The 22,203-nt window shown below is 37.5% G+C and overlaps 1 protein-coding gene across 1 annotated transcript in view; it reads right to left on the bottom strand.

Annotated features, from left to right (window-relative positions):
- Nucleotides 1-17,936, bottom strand: part of LOC149083632 (uncharacterized) — a 29,939-nt gene extending 12,003 nt beyond the window's left edge. The window contains exons 1-2 of the mRNA XM_089234116.1: nucleotides 17,738-17,936; nucleotides 14,041-14,383 (exon numbers count right to left, since the gene is read on the bottom strand). Of these exons, the coding sequence (XP_089090242.1) occupies nucleotides 14,041-14,383; nucleotides 17,738-17,791 (397 nt within the window). The 5' untranslated portion in view covers nucleotides 17,792-17,936. The remainder of the gene's footprint in view (nucleotides 1-14,040; nucleotides 14,384-17,737) is intronic.
- Between the last annotated feature and the right edge of the window lie 4,267 nt (nucleotides 17,937-22,203).

Below are 22,203 nucleotides of genomic sequence, written 5' to 3' on the forward strand. Positions count from 1 at the left end.
CGTGGAGCCATCGTATGTGAGGCTCTAATACTGCCCAAAACGAAAATGTCCAGACAGGAGTGATCTAGAGTAATTGTTCCGGCCTATATTATAGATATGGGACGTAATGACAGCGCCGTGTAGAGGTTCACCGCTTGCGTTACTTCCGACCTTGAATTATGTTCCCTCCAAAATTTTGCCCACGAGTTCTGAAACTGTGTATAATTGCATTACGTGCGTGAAGATGTTCGAATACGTACTTTCAAAACTTTATTGCGGCAAATAATTTTACCAAATACTTTCAAAATTACGTTGAAAAAATAAAGTTTTGTTCACGCTATAATCAAGCGACACGACTCCTCGAGTTCTTTTAGAGTAGATGTATCCAAAACCATTCATGTCCCCGTACCATGTGTGATGTGACACGTTTCAACCCTCTCGCTGGCAAGAGCGAGATATCTCGCCTTGTATACATGGCTTGTATTTCAGCATTTACAAAACATCTCGCCTTTTTAAAAACCTACTATTTTAGCAATGCGAGCCCTGATATCGAGCTTTTTTCGCGAATGTGTTTCCCATAACCCTCTGCCCAACCTGTTAGATCAAATGCCAGTAGGCGGTGCCATTTCAAAGTCTCTCCACAGAGAGCAGACAGACCTTCAACACGGTACTTATATAACATGTAAATTCAGGCATGTACCATCTTCACTTCAAAATACAGAAGGTAGATGGCAGCACCAGCAAGAACGCGGAACAATCGCAGCTATGACAACATAAAAATACACAGTAGAACGGGATTAAACTATAAAAGTTCATTTATAAAACTTGGATAAGTTAACCAGTAAGATTATCGGTTATATTCGAGAAAATGCACCCGATAGCCTTACTCGTCGAATTTTTCAAGTTTTATAAATGAACATTTATGAAACTTTAATAGTGCAATACTAGCTTCAGAGCCACGCTTACTCTCAGAACACACATTTTAACACCAATTTAATTCCCAGAGTGTACGAGGTCCATGAACGATTAAGTAGTAGTACCTTCAGGTCTGAACGCCGGTGGCTGGCTGCACAGTGTTGGACGGTGGTAGTAGATTTTTTCCCACCGCGAATGTGAGCCGGTCTCCCACTTGAAAATACTCTCTGCTAAGAGCAGGCAGTCTTCAAACATGATACTGATGTAACACGGAAATTCAAGCATTCACCACCTTAATTCAAAATTATGGAAGACAGATGGCAGCGACAGCAAGAACACGTAAAAAGTGTAAATCTGACAACATAATTACGTTAGATTTACACATATACTTACAAGACTTTCCTGCATATACCGATTCATGGAATAAGCACTTCTTGCATGTATCAAATATTGTGTTGTATAGGCCAAACTACTCCGTACTAACTGCTTACTCAACCGTACATACACCTCGTGTATATTCGGTTAAGCAAGCAGTTAGTACGAAGTAGGTAGGCTTACAGCACGATACTTACCATAAACACGAAAAATCAGGCATCTACTTCCAATACAGCAGACAGATTGCAGCACTCGTTGAACACAAAACACGCATAACTCTCCCGTTAAACCTACGCGACACATCACAGAGCGTGTACCGCATGGGGATGTTTATGAAATACATATGATGGTAGTAAGTAACGGAGATATTGTACGATGGATAATTCTTCATTGAAAGTTTGTTTTCTTCACTTGATCATATGGTGGTAATTACCGTAAGCTTTTTCGTTTTGTCGAAATAGGCTGATTCCATAGAGCAGAGTTTCTAAACCTTTCTGGAAACAAGGACCAGTATAATATCTGAAACAATTTAACGGAGCGCTTGTGTCCCGTATTACGGGACATACCTGTAGTTTTCGTTGTTCCGATTTTATTTTATACATTTTCGCCGTTTTCTTTAACAGCACTTACAGAGATCAGTTTACCGTATTTTACTCAATGAAATGTGGCCTTCTAATTATTTGAATATTTTTTTCTTAAGATACTCTAATTTGTGTTAAGATTTGTAGGTAACTGCAATAGCAATTTTAGCAAATTGCATCCAAGTCTACCCGCAGACCACCAGTGCTATCGTCACGGACCACTTCTGGTTCGCAGACCATGGGTTGAGAAACAAAGGGCACAGCTCATGGTACCTGAAATCCAGGCCATCGTTGAAAGTACAACATCAGGTATGTAGTGATCGAGCAAAAATCAACACAAAAAAAGCCTATTGTGGCCCTTATATCAGTTAAAGTAAAAGAAAAGCAACTTGAATTCATTAGGTAACTATATTTACGACGGAGTTTATGCAACGAGAGCAATAAATAGCCATGACAACACAATGAACCTTCAAACGCAAGGAATTGATGAATAGGTACTGATTGTGATCACGTGATTAGATCTTTCACTGATTTCAGTTAGTTCAAAGACATGCATCGAGGTGAACAATTAAGAGGGCCAACACGCAATAGTTCTGACTTCGGAGATAATTTATTCATAAAGTCCCGCGTAAAATTGCAAACGAGAGCTATAAATTTACGCAAAATTTTGCCATGGTCAAGAAAAGTAGGGTTTTCGATTACTGTTGGCGAAGCAAGCATGAAAGTCTCTGCGCTGAACCTCAGAGTATAGGAGATACCCACGTATTAGAGGCAATCGGTGCTCACGTGAGCACTAAAGTTCGATCGAGCACTACCACAATTATGGGTACTGTGAACAAAGCCGCCGCCCCCAATTCACTCATACAAAAATTATAAACTTATTGACGTAGTGATTGTACGTGCTGCTGATCTACTGTGAATACCAGCCAGATATTGCCTACCATTACGATAGGACCACACTCGTGTCCAGCCTACGCCAATAATCGTTCTCAGATATTTGCGTCCAATGTTTGCCTCCCTCAGCTGTAACTGAGTACCAGCGGCATAGGCTGACTACACTGAACCAGCTTGACCCGGTGTTCCTTGGCGAATATCTGCTTTCGGAACAGTTTCAGTGTTGTGACTATGGGCGTTCTTCGACCAGTGTCATGCCAGATGAATTAGAAGATCGGAAAAAAGGCAACTGCTTTTACTAGGGCTGATGGCTGGAAGGTCCTTCTCCCCCCCTCCCCCACTAGATCATAGTCCGCCGCTGTGTATCAATGAAGAGATTTTGGCAGTTATAGCCGAGGTATAGGTCGAAAGCGACGAGCGATGCTGGAAGCTGTGGGTGTGCGTGTTGTGAACCTAACGAAGTTCGTTTCTGTGTAATGCTTGTTATAGTCCTTGTCTTCTGTCCTATCTATATTTGGATTGAGTCAAGTGTGATGTATATTGTGATGCAATATTTGTACCGTTGGAGGCATGTGACGAGACTTTTCAACGGAGAGATCGACTGGAAAGGCTTTCGTGGTGCTTTTTGATGCCTCGTTATCAGAGAATGATGACATATTTCTATCCTTGGGAAGAGACCATCGAGTGGAACATCTCCATGGAATAACACATTTGTACCATTAGGTAACTCCGTTGAGCCTCCTGGCGGTATGCACTATTGGCTGGCTCTCACAGCTGGAGAGATCGACTAGCATATGTACCTCGAAGTCGGGAAAAACTGCAAAAAACTCAACTTCAGCCGACCCACCACTGTAGCATCGATGGGGGTTTGAACCCCCCCCCCTTCCCCTCGATCATCACAGCGGTGTTTTCTTTGGCCAACCTTCCAGCCTCCGACATTTGTCAATCATCGTCAATGGTTCAGCAGCCAAACAACTGGGTTATGGCCAATTTTGGAACGTACTGGGCTAAGCTGGACACGAGCGTGGCCCTAGCTCTTAGTTAAAGTGTCTGTAGTTAACTCGGCGCAAATCTTTAGCCTAATGTGATATGTTGTACCCATCATTAAAGTAATTGTCTTCCAGGAGTTTTCATGCTCAAAGTATTCCCCTAGGTTTGACTAACCAAATGTCTGACTCCAGTTCCAAGGGAACCTAGGAGCAAGTTCTTTACCTACCGAACCTGGGGCGACCAACGATGGATGGAGCCTTCATTTCCCACCCAACTCCTCTGGTTGGAAATTGCCGTATGGCGATATATGACCGGAGTTGGTGTGTGGTAAAGCAGCAGTTCCAAGGAACACCAGTAATTTCTGCTTTGCCCATGGCGCCCGCCCTCACGCAGTCAAAATTCGGCTGATAAATTTAAGAAATTAAAAAAAAGAATTAAAGTTGATATCAAGGTACTAGTATAAGTTCTGACTTGTTTTTGACCCATTGTTCAACCACCCAGTACAATGATAAGAAGTATCAACCTGGCAATGACCCCGAACCATGTCTTTTGTTATCGGACTTTGGCCCCTTCGAGTACTTCGGGAACTTAGCTGGCCAAAGCCCAAAATTCAGGCATTGGCCGGATCAATTTATTACGAAATTCGTCAATTTCGGGCTTTGGCAATAACAGATACAAAGAACAAACGCATTAACAAAGTAAACATCCAGTCATGAAGTGACTGTTTGCGTATTAAACCTCGACATAAGACTATTGTCGAATCCCAATTGTTGAAACAGACAATAAACATTTTTTCGTGAACGCGCCCATTGCTACCATTATAAAAGCAGATGTCTTATCAGTGCGAAATAAGAAGCAAGAAGAGGACAAACAGGGGTAAGTAAAAAGTAAGTATGTAATATTTCATTAGGCATTTAATCGATTCTTTTCAAGTTTTGCTACAGTATCACAAAGAGTCTAGTAAATTTTAACAAGTGTAAGTATTCAAATACTTATCATCGAGATTATTTTCAGCCTAACTTAGCTTTATGGTAATATTGGATGCAATCAACTCACTGGGAAGGGAGGGTCGGGGCAACGATGAAATAGTATATAGTTTTCGGGTGTTGAACACCATTTTTTGGGATTGATAGATGTTTCTTAACTGATATATTGATTCGGGGGGCGGTAACTTACGGGATTAATTGCTTTTTTTGGGTTGTCGATAGTTTTTAAGATTAATTTCTGGAGGTCTTTTAGATATTTTTTGAGGAAGTGTATTATTTGAGGGGTAAAATATACTGATTTGAGAGTTTGTAGACGTTAGGGATGATTGTTTTAGAGTTGTGACGCACTGTCGTTTGAGTCGGACCTCTGAATGTGCTTCCGCATTCAATATTATAAATCTTTTAAATAAATGGTCAATAGAATATTATCACCATTTAGGTAATTATTAAGTTCTCATCATATAGGTTTATTACCAAAGAATATTCTTGATGTACACGCATTCTTTTATGAGCGTTGCATCGGTATTTCTTAAATATTTCTTCAGACTCGAGCATTCATTTTTTTAGAATTTTCAAAATGCTTTTGCATTTTTGAGCCTCAAAAGATACGCTAAGAACATAAATGTCGGCAAATCCTTATTTTTTTTTTAAATTTTGAATATTTTTTTAAATTATATTTGTGAAAGAATTCACTTCGTTCAGATACAGTCGGCCCCGCTTAAACGGGTATCAACGGTTCCAACACAATACAATATCCGATAGGGTGATCATTATGTGGGGAACACAATTGCTGTTTATCTTTGTTGTAGTTTTTACATTGAAAACTGATGAAGGGTCAATATTGAAGTTTCTGGGATGAATCAGACATCAAAATGAAATGAAAATTACTGTATATGGAATTACAGTGTGATCTGATCACAATACAAGATTAGTGCGATATTTCGAGGGCAGTCGCGGGACCCGGTGCGAAAATAATTTCAGAGCCAGGGACGTCAAAACAGTTTTGGTGGGAGGACATCGGCATCCAAAAATTCATACATTACAGAATGTAGATCTATAGGAATGCCGAAAAATACCTAATTTTGTTCTACATAAGAATTTAAATGTAAATTTCTAGAAAAAATTGATGAAAATTTTTAATTCATATAAATTCAGGAGGGAAGAAAATATTAAAGTAATGGAAAAAATAATTCAGAAACTAATGAAAATCATGGTCTAATGAAAGAAATAATCTGAAAACTAATAGAAAATTTAGGATTGATGAGATAAAAACAAGAAAATTGAGACTTCCCTAGGTTGTCATTCGGTTGCATTTGAGTGGAACTATGAAATTCTTTTTGATATTCATTTTTAGTTCTTTGTCCTTTTCGGTTCGATATTTTCCAAGCTCCGAGTAGAGGAAATAATTTTTGTAATTCGTCCTTGAAGTTTAGCTTATTTTTGAGTAGTTTTGAGCACAAAAAGTGAGTTATAAAATTTTTTTAACTCTGTTCAATCGTGGAATGTTTTTTCTGATGTTCTACATGTTGTTGGTGAACGTTTTGCATTATGCGTAGCCGCCCCCAGCCGCCCCTTTTTACGTAAGAAATTTTTGAAATGGCCTTATGTGTGACTCGTCTACAGTTGTTTTTGCGCTAATGGTGAGTTGAGCTTGCCTTTTAAAAAGTCTGCAGACCTGTTAATCCAATATATTGATGAAAAGTCAAAATTTGAACATAGCCTGGAAGTCAAGAGTAGTAAGTTTCGTTTGAAAATCAAATGTTTCATCAGTTTCTTATCAAAAAAAGTAGAGATCTAGTAACAAGACCTTGACACGTTTCCTCGACAAAAATTCAGCATGGTTACAAGGGAAAATAGCTTTTCCATCCAAAATAGTCCAGAAAAATCGGAGCAGACCTCAAAAGAATTTCGAAGATAGTGAGTGGCCCGAGGACCAAGAAGGCAAAAATAAAACATCTCTTGGAAGAACATAGAACCAGCGAGTTGTGCTGTGCAGCAAAAGCCAGTCTTACATCATCCGGCCAACGTACGGCCTCTAACATGAAATAGATGTCGAAAAATTTAGAGAGTTTGCAAACACTACTGCAAAGCTTTACGTGCAACTTTACAGTTGGTTTTACGTGCCAGTTACTGTTCACAAAGTTTTGGTTCATGGTGCAGATGTTATACAATATTTGCTACTTCCCGTTGGTCAGTTGACGGAGGAAGCACAAGAAGCCAGACATAAAGACTATAAGCAAGCCAGAGAATATAGATCAAGAAAAATTTCACGTCAAACAACTAATGAAGATTTTTATCTTCATTTTTATCTTCTGTATAAATTAATGAAGATTTGATGAACTATCTTCTTACATCATCAGATCATCTAGTATCTTCTATAAGAGAACTGCCCCCAAATAAAAAGAGCATTGCCAAAAGAGGTTTTGACTTTGCTGAAATTTAGCGAGACAGAAAAGGGAGAAAAAAGCACATCCTCAGAGTCTTACAGTGATTGACACTACGCACAAGGTGGATGCGTTTTAGGTAAATTTATATGCAAAATTACATAAACGTAAATTAATTCCGAGAATGAAATAATATATATTTTTAAGTGTTTGTAGAATTGCGAGTTTGGTTGATTTTTATGAAAAATTTCATTCCGATTTGAAATGTTCAATCGGTGGTGATCAAACCCCCAAATTATAGATTTTGTTTATTTTCACTGTTTATCTTTAGTGTTTTCGTGTTATAAAAGAATAATTTATTATTTTTTGAGTGAAAATCTTGATTTTTTTACATATTAAACTTCAATTAAGTGTTCCCCCCCCCCCCCAGTTTTCACGGCAATATTTTGTTCAGAATGTGCTTTGGTATTACTATTACTTTTTAAATATTATTCGTAATAAATATGAGTGATGCATTATTATTTTGGAGACAGTCAATCAGAAAAGTAGAAAACATCAGTAAAAGATGGAAAGATTAACTAGAAATAAGTAATTATTTCATTGAAATGGAAAGAATTGCAAAAATGTAGAAAACGTAGTAATCATGTTAAAGTAGTTTTAAAATTACCAAACGTTATTACTATTAAATTATACTTCTCAGCCTGTGCGGATGCCTATTTTTGATGTAAAGCAAAAAGAATTTTTCAAAAATATTCAGTAGTTTTCGAGAAAACATTTTTTTCCTCCTAAATTCGCTACATTGACCACTGTGCGGAGTCTTGATTTTTTGAGTTCGTATTTATCCTCGTTTGAGCCTAATTTTTCAAAACTTTGTAATTCAATACAGTCCCAAATGTCACATTAATTTTTTTTTTTTCAACCTTTGCGTTAATTTGTTTGCTTACTGCAATTAAAAAACTATATAAGGAAAAAATTGGCCATTTAATTTAGTTCAACATATGCCTCTCCTTTTTTTAGGGAAGTTTTCGGAATCTGTAACGGGTGAAACAGATTGGGGGAGTGGAGATGCCCGGAGGATTCGGGGGCTACGTGGAAAGGAACAAGAAGGGAAACTGCCACGTCCGGCAAAATTTAGAGGGCGGCAGTTTTAGCTGGGAACAATGGACACAGTTGCAAAATTATCGAATTTCAAAGTTGTGAGGGCAGCAAAATAATGTTTGCCTCCAGGCGGAAAAAAAATCCTAATTACGGCCCTGCTGGTGCTTTTACTAGGAGTTACCATTGTGATGTTGATGGGAAAAACATTATTGGTGAAGTGGTTTTACTACAGCCAATGCATCGTCGACTGAAGATTTCACGTACGCTTCTGCCGCAAAATATGGAAGGAAAGGTTATAGTTTCATCTTTATGTGATTTGCTTTCGTGCACCGTCCTCTATCGATAAAACTTTGAACTAAATTACCGAAAAAATAATCCCCCTCTTTCGTGAGATTGATTGTTCGCCTCCTAGGAGTCTGGGTCGTGTGGGAGAGCATTCTATTTATTCAACAAATGAAAAAATTATATACATTCTATGGAAACAATCCATCAGAAGACATTGAGGATACATACGATCAGGATTAAAATAGGAGAAAATGAAATGTACCAAAAAAAGATTACGCACACGCTAATTTACGAAAATTAGTTCAATGGATTTTTAAAATTTTTCCTTGCTCTCAATTCCGTGTATAAATTTTTCAACAAACTTCTCCAATTTGTAGATCGGAGAATTTAATTTTCCGTTTATCAGTTATGAAATCCAAGAATGAAAGGAAGAATTTGTCCACATTATTGTAGAAAACAATCTTTCGTTGGGCATCTACGCAACACGTATAAATCTTAAATATAACTTAATAATTAAGTTAACTAAATTAATTTTTTGAATGCATTTTTTAAAATTTCTATTGCAACCTCAGCGTTATGTAATCTGTAATCGGATTACACAAAGAAAACCACTGTCAAACTTTATTTTTAAATTTCCTAAAATTTTATTTTAAAATTCTTATCTGAAATTTTTGTTACATAAAATGTGTTTCGAGAAGTGAAAATCGAAGCTATCCTTTTTGTTTTCACTTAAAACGGGATGTATGGTCTGCGTTTATTTCGGATGTGGTTATCATTTGGTTATAGCAAAAAATCTTCAACCTTTCAGACGATTCGGGCAGAATTAAAACACCCACGAAGCCCACGGGTCACTAAGTCATACCGCGGTATTCAGAGTTATAGAAGAGGGTTCTCCAAATTTCTTGAACAGCGTTATTTGCTGTGAATTTATTTCTTCCATTGTATATATATTTTAATTTATTTTCAAATAACTTCCTTTCATTAATTAACTCGTTACAATTAATAAATCAATTTATGAATTCTTTTAAATGGATGAATTCTGTTTAATTGATCATTTCATTTATTAAATCTAAAATCCGCCGGAAAAAAAAAAAAACATGAAATTTTTTTCATTTATTTAAATTTTTATTAATTATAAAATTATTTCTCTAAAAAATTAATTCTTTTAGGAATTATTGCTTTCAACAAATCTCTCAATAATTCTGTGATTCCTTCTTTCAGTAATTCTGTCACTGTTTTTTTAATTATAGATTTTTCATAAAATATGAAATTTTTTCCACCAATGCTAAAATTACAGGTTTCAAAACTCATCTGATTTAAAACAACATCATAACTACAAATACAAGGCCACTACAGGCAAAATGCCTAACGAGGTGGCTGAGAAAAAGATGCTCGTAATAAATATGGGATGTCATATTTCAAAAATACAGTTACCCAATTAAAAAATTTTACAAACAATATATATACGTGATAAAATACTATACAATGCCCATCAAGAATACTTACGGTTGTCTTAGTCTAAGTATGGATAGCTTCTCGATTTACCCCAACATGTTTACCGTATTTCTTTTTAAACGTGTCAGTTGTGTTAGAATTTACTACTTCTGAGGGTAAGCTATTCCATTTATCAACAACCCTATTAGAAAAAAATTCCCTTCGACAACATAACCTGGAATTGTCCCTCACCAATCGATACTGGTGTCCCCTTGCAAAAGCAATCGATTGACGGTGTACTAATAATTCATGGTCCATCCTACCCCATTGCAAATTTTGAACACTTCGATCACGTCTCCCCGACACCTGCGTTCATACAATGTAATCATTCAAAAAATGAAGTCTCTCTTCATAAGGACACGCGTAGCTCTTCTCTGCACCCTCTCAACCAAGTCTATGTCCCTCTTTAGGCAGCCAAAACGCCTGCATTGGCCTCAAAAATTGTTTGGCTCCGGGTTACCTGAATTCGTTACGACCAGTGGCATCGGAGCCGTGGGTGCTCGCGCACCCACGGAAGTTTGTAGAACGGGTTCGAGCACCCACAGAATTGATTAAAAAATCGAAATTTCCTACATGAATCTCAAGACGGGCACCCACAGGTTCGAAACACTTCCGACGCCCCTGGTTACGACCGACGGCTCTTTTGATGTATCAAATGCGCAGCCTTACTATTGGAGTATGGAAAATATCTCAGTTCTAAATAAAGCCTACGGTATAATTATTCACTCATTGCACTTCACTCATAGTTCGAAACGTTGATGGCAGCACTACACATAGTAAGTGATACACAGAAACAAACTTCACCTTAGGTTCTCTCACACGTTCACGCAAATTCCAACATGTACCAATTTCGTTGGAAGTTCCTCAGATTTTCCACGAACGAGGTACAAGTGTGGTTTAGTAGTTCTAAATACAGCTTCAGTACAAATTTTCAGTGACCAGGGCTTTTAATTTTTTTTTTTTTTGGAATTTATACATAGCTAGCTATTTTTTAAAAGTGGTCGGAGTCCCACGGGTTGAAGACCCCTGGGTTACGGTATTCCGGTTATTCCGAGTTCAAATGTGACACAACAAATGTCGTGCACTGTATAATCAGAATTACCAACCGTCCTCCTTTTCGATGTCATTTCAAGGGTCCTCCTACGTTCCGGAAAATTCGCCCTTTTGTCCTCCTTTCCAGGTTTAAATAATTATTCTTTTTTTCTGGTGAAATTTTTTTTCTCCACTTTGAAACACACATTTCTTCGTTGATATGAAGTGTTTTTGTTGTATTTTGCCCTTACGCATTCCCCCAACAGTCGTCGAAATTCCCAGAACATCTAGTGTCGGGAAAATTTTGTTGTGCCCGGTTTTTTGGTTGCAATAGTGGCGTCATCTATCGCCGAAATTATAAGTGACGTAATTAAGAGCGGCGTCCTCCTCAGATTTCGAATCCGTTAACAGTATGTATGAATGAAAAAAAGAATCCTAATAACATTGTCGAAATAGGAACAAGATTTTAGTGGCGACATCTCTATTCGAAACTTCAATCTAAATATCCGAACAAATGAAAATGGTGCTGCCATCTATAATTATAATAAAGAGCCTTCAGAAAACACTCAAACCGACGCAAATATTCATTACGGAAATGAAAATTAAGAATCAGAGTGTGAAATAAAAATTGTCCATTTCTTTGTGTCGATCCCGATGCGAAATGATGTTAGGATCTGGGTCCAGGGTCAGTATTGGTCAGAATCGGCAAGGCTGTTGATGCGAAGTAAAATCCGCCCCAATAGAATTTTTATCGCTGATTCCCAACTTCCTAACACGGGACCGACACCCCACATGGGGGGGGGTGGGGTGGGGGTGTACGATTTTCATTAGGGCGATTTGACTTTTCAATGGAGCAATCATGACAAGAAAATTCATATTGAATGAAAAATTCATAATGAAATGAAAATTGATGAAAATCCAGATTGGATGAAAAAATAATTCCCAAATTAAAGAAATTCAATATCCAATGGAAAAAAATTTCACAATTGATGAAATGTCATATATAATGAGGAAATAATTTAAGCACCAGTGCAAATTCATGTTTAAATGAAAGCATGTTCTCAGAATAAGTAGAATTCTCCAACAATTTAAGGCGCCCTATTTGCCTCGAGTCCCCGGCCCCCGTTGGGTCTACCAGTTAAGACGGTACTGTCATATACAGCCCGTAACTGTCATATACAGTCAAACCTCGTTAGTGCGTCACCCGGTTAACACGTCACTCCGCTTAACGGGTCACGTTTTGGAAGTCCCAATTGTCCTCAGGCAGGAATTGGCACAGCTATGGCTTACTCCGTTTAACGAGTCACTCCGCTTACTAAGTCATATTTTTTGCTCCCAAAAGAGTGACTCATTAACGAGGTTTGACTGTATATAAAAGGTTGAAAACTCTTTAGACCATGTTATAAGGCTCTCCAAGTTTTGGGCTGCCTCCACGAGAATTCTAGATATGAGGAGGTTGAGCACACAAGAAAATTTAAGGTTTCATTCCAATTAAGGTTAAGGACAATTTAAGAAGCGCACATAAGAAGCACACAAATATCTTTATTCTGTGTTCTTCAACCGCTGGTCCGATGGCATTTCTTACCGCTCCACGAAAAATTTCGACCAATGTATATCAGCCAGGGGTTCTTAACTTTTTTCAGTCGTGACCCAAAATAAACAAGGATAGCTTTGTGACCTGTGGGAATGTTTGTTCTTCGAACTTAGTGAAACCAGTGAAGCAATAAGTGCATTTATAACAGGACTGTAAGTAGATTCGTACGACTCATCTAGAGAGAACCTGCGAATCAGAAGGAGCGGAACCCATAGGCCAAGAGCCCCTGGCTGTTAGTAGATTAGTGCGACTCGTCTCGAAATCCCGTGAATCAAATTTGGGTCGTGACCCATCGCTCATGAATCCCTGGTGTGCAAGTAGATTTTAACGTGCCATCTCGCAAGACCCCTCGAATCAAGTTTGGGCCATGACGCCTAGCTCTAAAACCCTTGTCTGTAAGTAGATTTGTACGACCCTTCCGGAAAGAGACTGCGAATCTGAAAGGGCAGGACCAATAGCTCAAGAGCCCCAGACTGTTTGTGGATTAGTAAGATTCATCTATGAAGCCCATACAGAATCAAGTTTGGGTCATGACCAGCATCGCCCTCAGAAATCCCTGGCTTTGAGCCTCATCTCGCTAGCCCCCCTGCGAATTAATTTGGATCGTTATCGAAAATCCGTACGATCCTTCTCGGAAGCCTCCTGCCGATCTACAGGGGCGGGACCCATAGGTCGAGATCCCCCGGCTGTTAGTGGATTTGAACGACCCACCTCAGAAGCCCCCCTCGCGATCCAAGTTTGGGTCGCGACCCATAGATATAACCGTTACGTGATATATTGCGAGTTCAATTACACGGTCCGTGAGATATATTTCCGTCTTGCCCGCCAGAAAATCTGCAAATTATCGCATATTTATACACTGACAAGTGATAATTTTTCGCAGATCCTCAAATTATATTTGATGTCCATTTTTGCCCCGGACTGGTCGTTTTTTCAGGTCTTCTAATTATTTGTATTCATTTCTTGCTGGTCTGCAAAGTTATTACTCTTGTTTGTTTCTTGGTTTCTTTGCCGGTCCGCAAATTCTCCCATTTCCACCGGTCTGTACAATTAATGAACTAGTTCTAGCGACGGAGAACACTATCTTAATTCACCCCATAGGTTTAGATGGCGCTGGACAACAATGGAATTGCGTCCCCGACATGAAAATGTGCACAATGCCGAATGATTTTGACGTGCTGAACACGAATATCCCCATGACAAGTTCCGTCAGCTTTTTATCGGAGATATTACCATGTGTAATGTTTCCCATTGTATTTCAACATATTTGTATTCTACTACATCATGTATATATGTAATAAATGTGCAACTAAAAAAAACCGGAGTCAATCCAACTTTTTCTCATGGTCAGATTCGCGTTCAGCACATCGAATTACATTTAGGACGTAGAAAATTTTTTAATACATATATATATTGTCTAGTGTAACGCTTACCTCCTTCGTGTTCCGTCTCGAACATTCCTTTACGTCTCTTGTAAAGCCAAGACGAAGCTAGGTCCGTGTCTGTTATGACCATCGCAGCACCAGCTGGTACTGGTAAGTTGCTGTTGGCCGATTGAATTTCCGTAGTCTCTGGAGTGTTGTGGTTGCTCGTGGACCTCTCAGATGAACTGACGACTGAATTCGTGGACGACGAACTTCGAGATTCGCTGCCACTGAAACTCTCCATACTCTTCCTCGTCCTCAGTGTCATCTCATGCCACTCGGGATTCGCTGGATCGACTGCCGTGTTGAGCAGGGTGTGTTGACGTTCAAGTCGCTTCAGTATCGGGATTTCCTTGGAAACAACAAAAAAAAAAAAAAGAATGCGTCAAACATGACTTACATTTCGAACAAATGTTCTGAATATGTTCTGAAGATCCAGCCAAAGGGATAATCATCGATGTTGTCCTGCTGAACATTTTATGATGATTACCAGGGTGTTCTTTCATAATTTGAAGGGAAAAGGATGAAAAATGGTAAATGGTCTCATCAAAGGAAAATTTAGAAAGCCCCAGGGCTGAACAAATCTATAGACCAAGCATGTATTTTTTTTCAGCCACATGCTCGACGCCGTCATATGAAAGAAAAAAATCTATCAAATCATGCCTTGTATGCCATCTATCAAGGAAAAACTGAACTATCGGTTATAACATTTTGAATAAAGTTAGTTGTGGGTTTCAGATTCCTACCACACGTAGTTCATTTGTATTATGCACATCGGTTAAAAACCACTTTATTTTGATATTTGTAACGGGATTATTGATTCAATAGGTGACAGCAGGAGTCCTAATTAACGCGGTTTCTTGTATTTATAAGTAAAAAGTATCAGATATAAGTCATGAGGTTAGGCATCTGCTCTGCCCCTCTGAATCCTAACGTATATTGGTGAAATCAGACGTATACGAGGGGGGGAGGGGGTTGAAATTTCGGAAGAAAATGCCTTCATACGTTATTATAATCAATTTGTTAATTTCAATGCTATTTGAATTCTATAAAGTACAAATTTATCTTTAATAAATTCATTTCGAGCCATATAATGATAAATCTCATAAAGGCCCGCGGACCGAATATGGCCCTGGGAATTATCTGATGCGGCCCGCCTTCCTCAAACTTAATTTTGTAAAAACCAACTAAGCGGCACATTTACATATCGCTTAAGTGTCCCGTGACACATTTAGAGATCTCTTGAGAGACATGTGGCATAGTTTTAGAGCACTTAAGCGGTCCCACATCACTCAAGTTACTCGCGGCACATGCTCAGATCATTTAAGTGATCCGCGGCGTATAATTACGGATCACTTGAGTGATGCGTGGCACAGTTCCATGAGCACTTGAGCGGCCCGAACACATTTCCAGATCACTCAGATCAGCGAAACATTTACAGATCATTGAAGTGGCTCTGTAGGGCACTTATCAATGGGGGGGGGGGGGGAATGTTACTTCAAGTGCTCACAAACTATCGAAAGGTTTTTCTCATTTTTGGCGTACCGAGTAAGATGCCATTAAAATTATTTCATATTTTCATAAAGGGTGGTTGATGACGTAAGCATTATGCAAACCCCCCTCCCCATCAAAAGTCAGCAAATCGGAAACACCCCCCCCCCCCCATCAATGACGACGTAACACTTGAACGGCCCCTTAGGAAGTTTCCCTCCAATTTTTTTTTTTTCACCGGTTCTCCAATTAATTTCTCCCATTTACGCCGGTTCGAGAATATCATGACTTAATTTCAATGGTCTACAATGAGAGAATAGTTGAACACTGAACTAAACAGTAGAATGGCCAGGCTTTTAGTGTCAATGTTATTGTCAATGTTTACTATATTCTAGCACTCCCCTTGAAAAGACCCAATGTGACAACAATAAAAAGGGCGAGATTTTGTGATATTAGCCGCATGCAATTATTGTTCCAGCCAATGTTAGGAAATTAATGTCAATGTTCACCATTTGTAGGATTTACTCTACGGGAAATACTACTATATTGTGCTTTTGTTACAATGGGTTTTCATCTGGTAAAATTTCTATGCTTGATATAAATTATAAATCAGGCATTTTGCCTGTTGTGCAGCCTTTGTATTTATATAGGTATAAAAAAGTGTGTTTGTACATCGCGCCCCTATGGTTCAGGGATAGCGTGCAATTTAACGTAGGTTGTAAAATTACACACATAGGCGCTTACCCAAAACCATTTTTAGATATATTATATTATTAGATATATTATCTATTGCCTTAAAATTCGGCACTTGCGTAATTCCTTCTGAAAATGGGGTTTTTTTTTTTCAAGATGTCCCGGTTTCTCAGTCACATGATTTGGCCACCCTATCTAAAGGCAGCGCCTATCCGGTTCCGCTCCGTAAATCGGCTATGATTCATCTATAAAGTCACAATTAGCGCATTCACTAAATTTAGACTTTTAATTATGTGAGCACATTAATTTTTTTGTCTTCACATTTGTTTCAAAATTCCGATTTAAAGAGAAATGTTATTTTTTGCAATTAAACATTTTTTGCAATTTTTGAATTGCAGTGATATTTTTCGGGCATGAAATGATAGATGCGCGAATCAATATTTTACAAGTTACATGCCCGGCCTAGCATGTGAACATTTTTTAGCTATGTCTTCCCCCCCCCCCCAGCACTGTAAGGTGCGAATTCTGATTTAAAATTAAGCATTCGTTCAATTCGATGTAATTTTATTGATCAAGCATAATATTACAGCATTAAACAATTTAGTAGTGCGTGCAGTTTCTCTGCAGCGATTCTGGAGCGTATAACATCTGTCGAATTTAAATATGCTTACTTCTAAGTAGTTGATCGTGCGGCCACCCCCCGACGGAGCTCGTAATCCCATGTCCATTGCCCTTGTTTTCCCCCATAGGTAGCAGCAGAGTTAGTTATTGATCGTAATCATGTGAATACAAAAAATATGCAATTTTTACACATCTTGAAAGTTTGATACTGGATTAAAGATTCGTCCACGAAACTACTCGTCAATGGACACATCTGGTTTTTTTGCTTGGACTCGTCCGGTTATATAGTCCACACTATTCCGATTGCCAGACAGGTTTAGGCTAGGAAGAACCCGATAGTGATGCATCGATCCTCAGTGAATTCGCATTAGGCTCGTGAATAACGAATGAGCACTTTTGAAAAACGCGACGACTTTGATAACGTGCTAAATGAATACTTAATACAGCGATCTATCGGACGTGAGGGATGAGTCTAATTTTATTCTATTCCGATCAGTATTCAGTCAATCAAAATTGGAATTTACGGAAAAATTACTCAGTTCTGCTGAAAGTAAATTTACAAAAAATTGGAGAGAAATCAACGGAAGATATAAACCAGGGAAAAAAACTACTATCAATCTTATCAATAAAAACTTCGGCCGATAAATATTTTCTTTGACGTGTTAAAAAATTCAATAAAAATTATTTTAAAAGTCCGTGAATGCTTTGCAACAAAATCATTTTCAAACCACAGATTTAAAATAACACATTACAATTTATAAAATTTTCATGCACAAGAATCAAGTATTCAATGAATTCGATCGGACAGTTAACGATCGATCAACTAATAAAACAGCATATTTTGGAAGTTCAAATTCACATGTTTAATATTCATTCGTTTCATACGTATTCAAAAATATACCTCTTGTGAAACCGCTCTACTGTATTTTGGAAGCTTTATGCTGTATCTCTTCATTACATCACTGTATTTTCTTGAATAAACATCGGATACAACTTGAATCTCTCTAAAACAATCTACGAGCCATTATACAAACTCGCACATTCAAAAATGCAATCCAGATGAAAGTGTTCACGCGTCACCAACGTGAAACGCCGACAGCCGTCACTTCTCTCAGTGAACCAGACGGCTTTGACCAATCGTTGTTATATTTTGATAACCTGGCATGTGATGGAGTAGTCTTCGTTCCCTAAATCCCAGGATAATTCAGTTACTGGTTAATTTATGTGATGTCAATCATTCACACAATACCAGTCAGTGTGTTGGTGTGTTTTTTAATTGAGAAACCATACTCAAAGGAACAGAAAGCAATATAGAGAATTTTAACATAACTGTATGACTGTTCTGAACACTTGTTTTGTTATCTGTATTTTCATTAGTTTTTCGTGCCACGAATTTGACAAATCTGCTTCAACACTCATTTTGATTTTTTAAAAAAACAATATTTCTGCATGATATTTCGAGAATATCCTAAACATAACTCGTTAACCTAACAATCCTAAATCAACTCCTAACTGGTTTCTAACAATATCCAAATTATCACGTATTTCTTTTCAACAACAAACTAAACGATGTATATCTTATAATATCCTATACAATGCACATTTTTAACAATATCCTAGACAACACAGATTTCTAACGATATCCCAGCTATTAGTAATATTAAGAATATCCAAAAAAAATTAGAAGTCCATAATATTAGAAATCCAATAATTTCTTGACAATAGAGATTTCTAAAAGTAACCGATGTAATGTGTTCAACGATATCCGAGATATCACAGATTTCTTTAACATCCTATACAGTACATATTCTTTTTAGGACAGTTGTTCCCAAATACTTTTAGTCATGGACCCCTCGCCCCCAGGAAATCGTTGTGTCTGTCCTGGACTCCCACTTTTAGCCGTTTTTTTACGGCCAAATAAAAATTGCATTTAATTTTAAAATTTGTTCAAAAACAACAGACGTTTTTTGTCTGAAAAGAAGGGATGTTATTTATATATTCGTGCAATAGTTTGTCAGTTATCAGAGTATCTTAATATGAATACCCACGCAAGAGCCGGATAGTGTACAGCGAAAGTAACTTCTAAAAGTACTGAATCTTATTCCCATATCAATTGGTATAACTGAATGGCTGATATCACTCGTACCATTAATCAACCAACCCGATCCACAGAGCCTAAATACCTTAAAAAATTCCAATTTAGTCTCAAAGATACAGGAAATAACTCATTGATATGGATAACAAAGCATTATAAAATTCTATTTAGGGGTCTAGGGCACTAAAGATAATGGCAGATTCAGACAGCGCTTCGACAGTACATTTCCAAAGATAATGATTAATTACTTGAATCTATCTAAAGAGTCTTGTTTCGCGAATATAACTAAAATATTAATTTAGATAATGTCAATATTTGTATGTACGTATAACACACATAAATACCCTGTTCAATAACAATAATTACACGAAGAAAACTTGAACCTCAATCATGAATTTATAATTGGATTTTTTGGGTTTGTTGATTATTTGTGTTTATTTTTTTCAACTTAGCATTAATTTATTTTATAATTCCACGAGATTGGGCAGTGGACCTTCCCTCCCAGTTAATAGATCGTAGTCCCTTGAGAGGGTCAAGGCTTCCCCATTTGAGAACCACTGCCTTAGAATAATCCGAAAAATAAGATTTCCGCCAGCATCCTAGATAGCACGGATTCCTGAGAATATCAAAAAATTAATCAGGTTCGTAACAATATCTTGGCAATAGAGATTTCTAACAATATCTTGACAATATAGATTTCTAACAATAACCTAAACAACGTTTAACAGTATCCTGTAAAAACACCAATTTCTCTTAAAATACCCAGACAACACCAATTTCTAAGAATGTTCTAAACATCTCTGATTTCTAACAATAATAAATATCTAACTCTCTATATCCTCAGCAACAAATATCTAACACTATCCTTAACAAAACATATCCACCAATATCCTAAACAATACAGATTTCTAATCATAGATTTAACAACGCATGTCTAATAATATCCCAAACAAAATACCGATTTTTCTCACCAATATTCTAACAATATATTTAACAATACATATTTAATAGCATCCTAAATAATACAGATTTCTAACAATATCATAGACAATACAAATTTCTAACAATATCATAGACAATACAAATTTCTAACAATATCATAGACAATACAAATTTCTAACAATATCATAGGCAATACAAATTTCTAACAATATCATAGACAATACAAATTTCTAACAATATCTTAAACAAAACACAGATTTCTCCAACAGTACTCATGATCAGCGTTCTTTAACCACTACAGTCCGTGGCCTGGTGATGGTTCGTGGGAATTTCCTGCCAGTCCGCGAAATATGTATCGTTAAAGTCTTAAATTTGTTTCCACGCGGTTGGAGGAGTTGCATTATTGCAGGGGGAAGAAGAATGCTTTTGAAATTTCTATTTATCTGGAAAAAAAAATGTATTGTATAGCGGTGTCAATAATGAAAACACAAGAGTGAAATCGAATGGAAGTTGATGCAGTGCAGAAACAAAGCTGAAGCTACCCTTGTATCGTAACACGGGACTATTTATTATTTATCGCCACCTTATACAGGGTTTCCTGTAAGTGCTAGCACGGCCTTTATCTCGTCAACCGTCCGTCGTAGAGGTATGACTCCAATTTGACACCTATCAAACGAAAACAAAACTATCTGTTATAATTTTAGATGCTGGTTCCAAACCGATATGAAGCATAAATACGAACAGAATATATAATTATATAATATATTATTTATTTTTATGCAGAGAGCGATACTGCTGATTTTAGATGCCAAAGAACCTTATATGTTTTCAAGTTTACCACAAAATATATCAGTTCTTGTAAACACTGAAAATGTATTAGCCGATATTCCGGGGCATAAAATTTACGCTTAAGTATGTAGTGTGAAAATAAACAATATATATATGGCATCATGCCACGTTGTTAATTTTCATGTTACACACCGGCAGTGTGTGATAATAAATGCCACTTCCAATAAGAGGTGTTACAACAGACAGTTTTGTTTTTATTTGATAGGTGGCAGCAGTTGAGTTGTTTCCTGCGTTGAGCTTTCTCTCTAGTGAAAAATAGTTGAGAATATCATTGCCACACTAAAACTCCTGCTGCCATTTACAAGAAATAAAAAAAAATTGCACCCTTCGTAGTTGCACCCCCAGTTGTCTGCCACAATATGTCCTACCACACGTTTGCTTCAAGAACCAACAACTTCAATTAAAAATCATTATAGATAGTTTAATTTATACAAAAATTGCCACGTTTTTAAGAAAAATAAATTCAATTGGTCGAATGGTCGACGCGTTTCGGCTCTTCAATGGAGAGCCGTCATCAGGACCTCGTGGTCAGAATTCACACGAATGAGTCGTCCGAAGAGTTCGCCTTTGTATTTGCTGCGTCCGAGTGGTCTTTGGATGCGAATTGGGGAGCCATCTGTTGCAAACTGTGTTGAAAGTCTCCTCCACGACTCATTCGTGTGAATTCTGACCACGAGGTCCTGATGACGGCTCTCCATTGAAGAGCCGAAACGCGTCGACCAATTGAATTTATTTGTCTTAAAAACGTGGCAATTTTTGTGTATAAATTAAAACCAGGCAAAGTTTCTCATTGATGTGATAATAGATAGTTTAATTTTTAGTCGATAGGTGGCAGGAAGAGTTTATGTAAGATATTTTTCTGGAGAAGAGAAATGAGTACGAATATTTTGTTTTTAATTTTCTAGAGTCAATAGCAGAATGTTTACCCTTTTCGTACACTTTATATACTGCACAATAAGGCCATATATATATAATAAATATTTTCAAAAACAAATTTTTACATATATTTAGGCAAACTAAGAAGTATCTTTTCTTCCTCTTGATTGCCATCAGGATATACTTTTAGCTATATAAATATATGCCATAACTAGAAGTAAGGTTTCTCTCTCTCCATTTCCAAAGAGAGCCAAATGAAGAGCCAAATTTTCATGAAGAGCCAAATTTTCATGAAGAGCCAAATTTTCATGAAGAGCCAAATTTGTGTATAAGTATAGAATTCCATTTTGAGCCCAGGTGCAGTATATCGGGCTGCTAAATATTAGGACCGGGAAAATACAGGGTGTGTCAAAAAGAATCATCCAATAAAATAAATCATAACTATTCATCTCAGCTTTTAATCCGTTTTGATCGAACGATGAATAGGTAGAAAGGGGGAAAATCTCGAGTTTCACGCAGTTGCCGACAGGTAGCGCTAACGCTCTTCCTTCGGCTGCCACTTCAGTGTTTGTCAAGATTGGTTTTCCCCACGGTTAGAAATCGAT

This window comes from Pholcus phalangioides, unplaced genomic scaffold (genome assembly GCF_987345545.1).
Source record: "Pholcus phalangioides strain wild (caught in Gottingen) unplaced genomic scaffold, Ppha-v1.0 ptg000008l_1, whole genome shotgun sequence".
Classification (NCBI taxonomy): Eukaryota; Metazoa; Arthropoda; class Arachnida; order Araneae; family Pholcidae; genus Pholcus; species Pholcus phalangioides.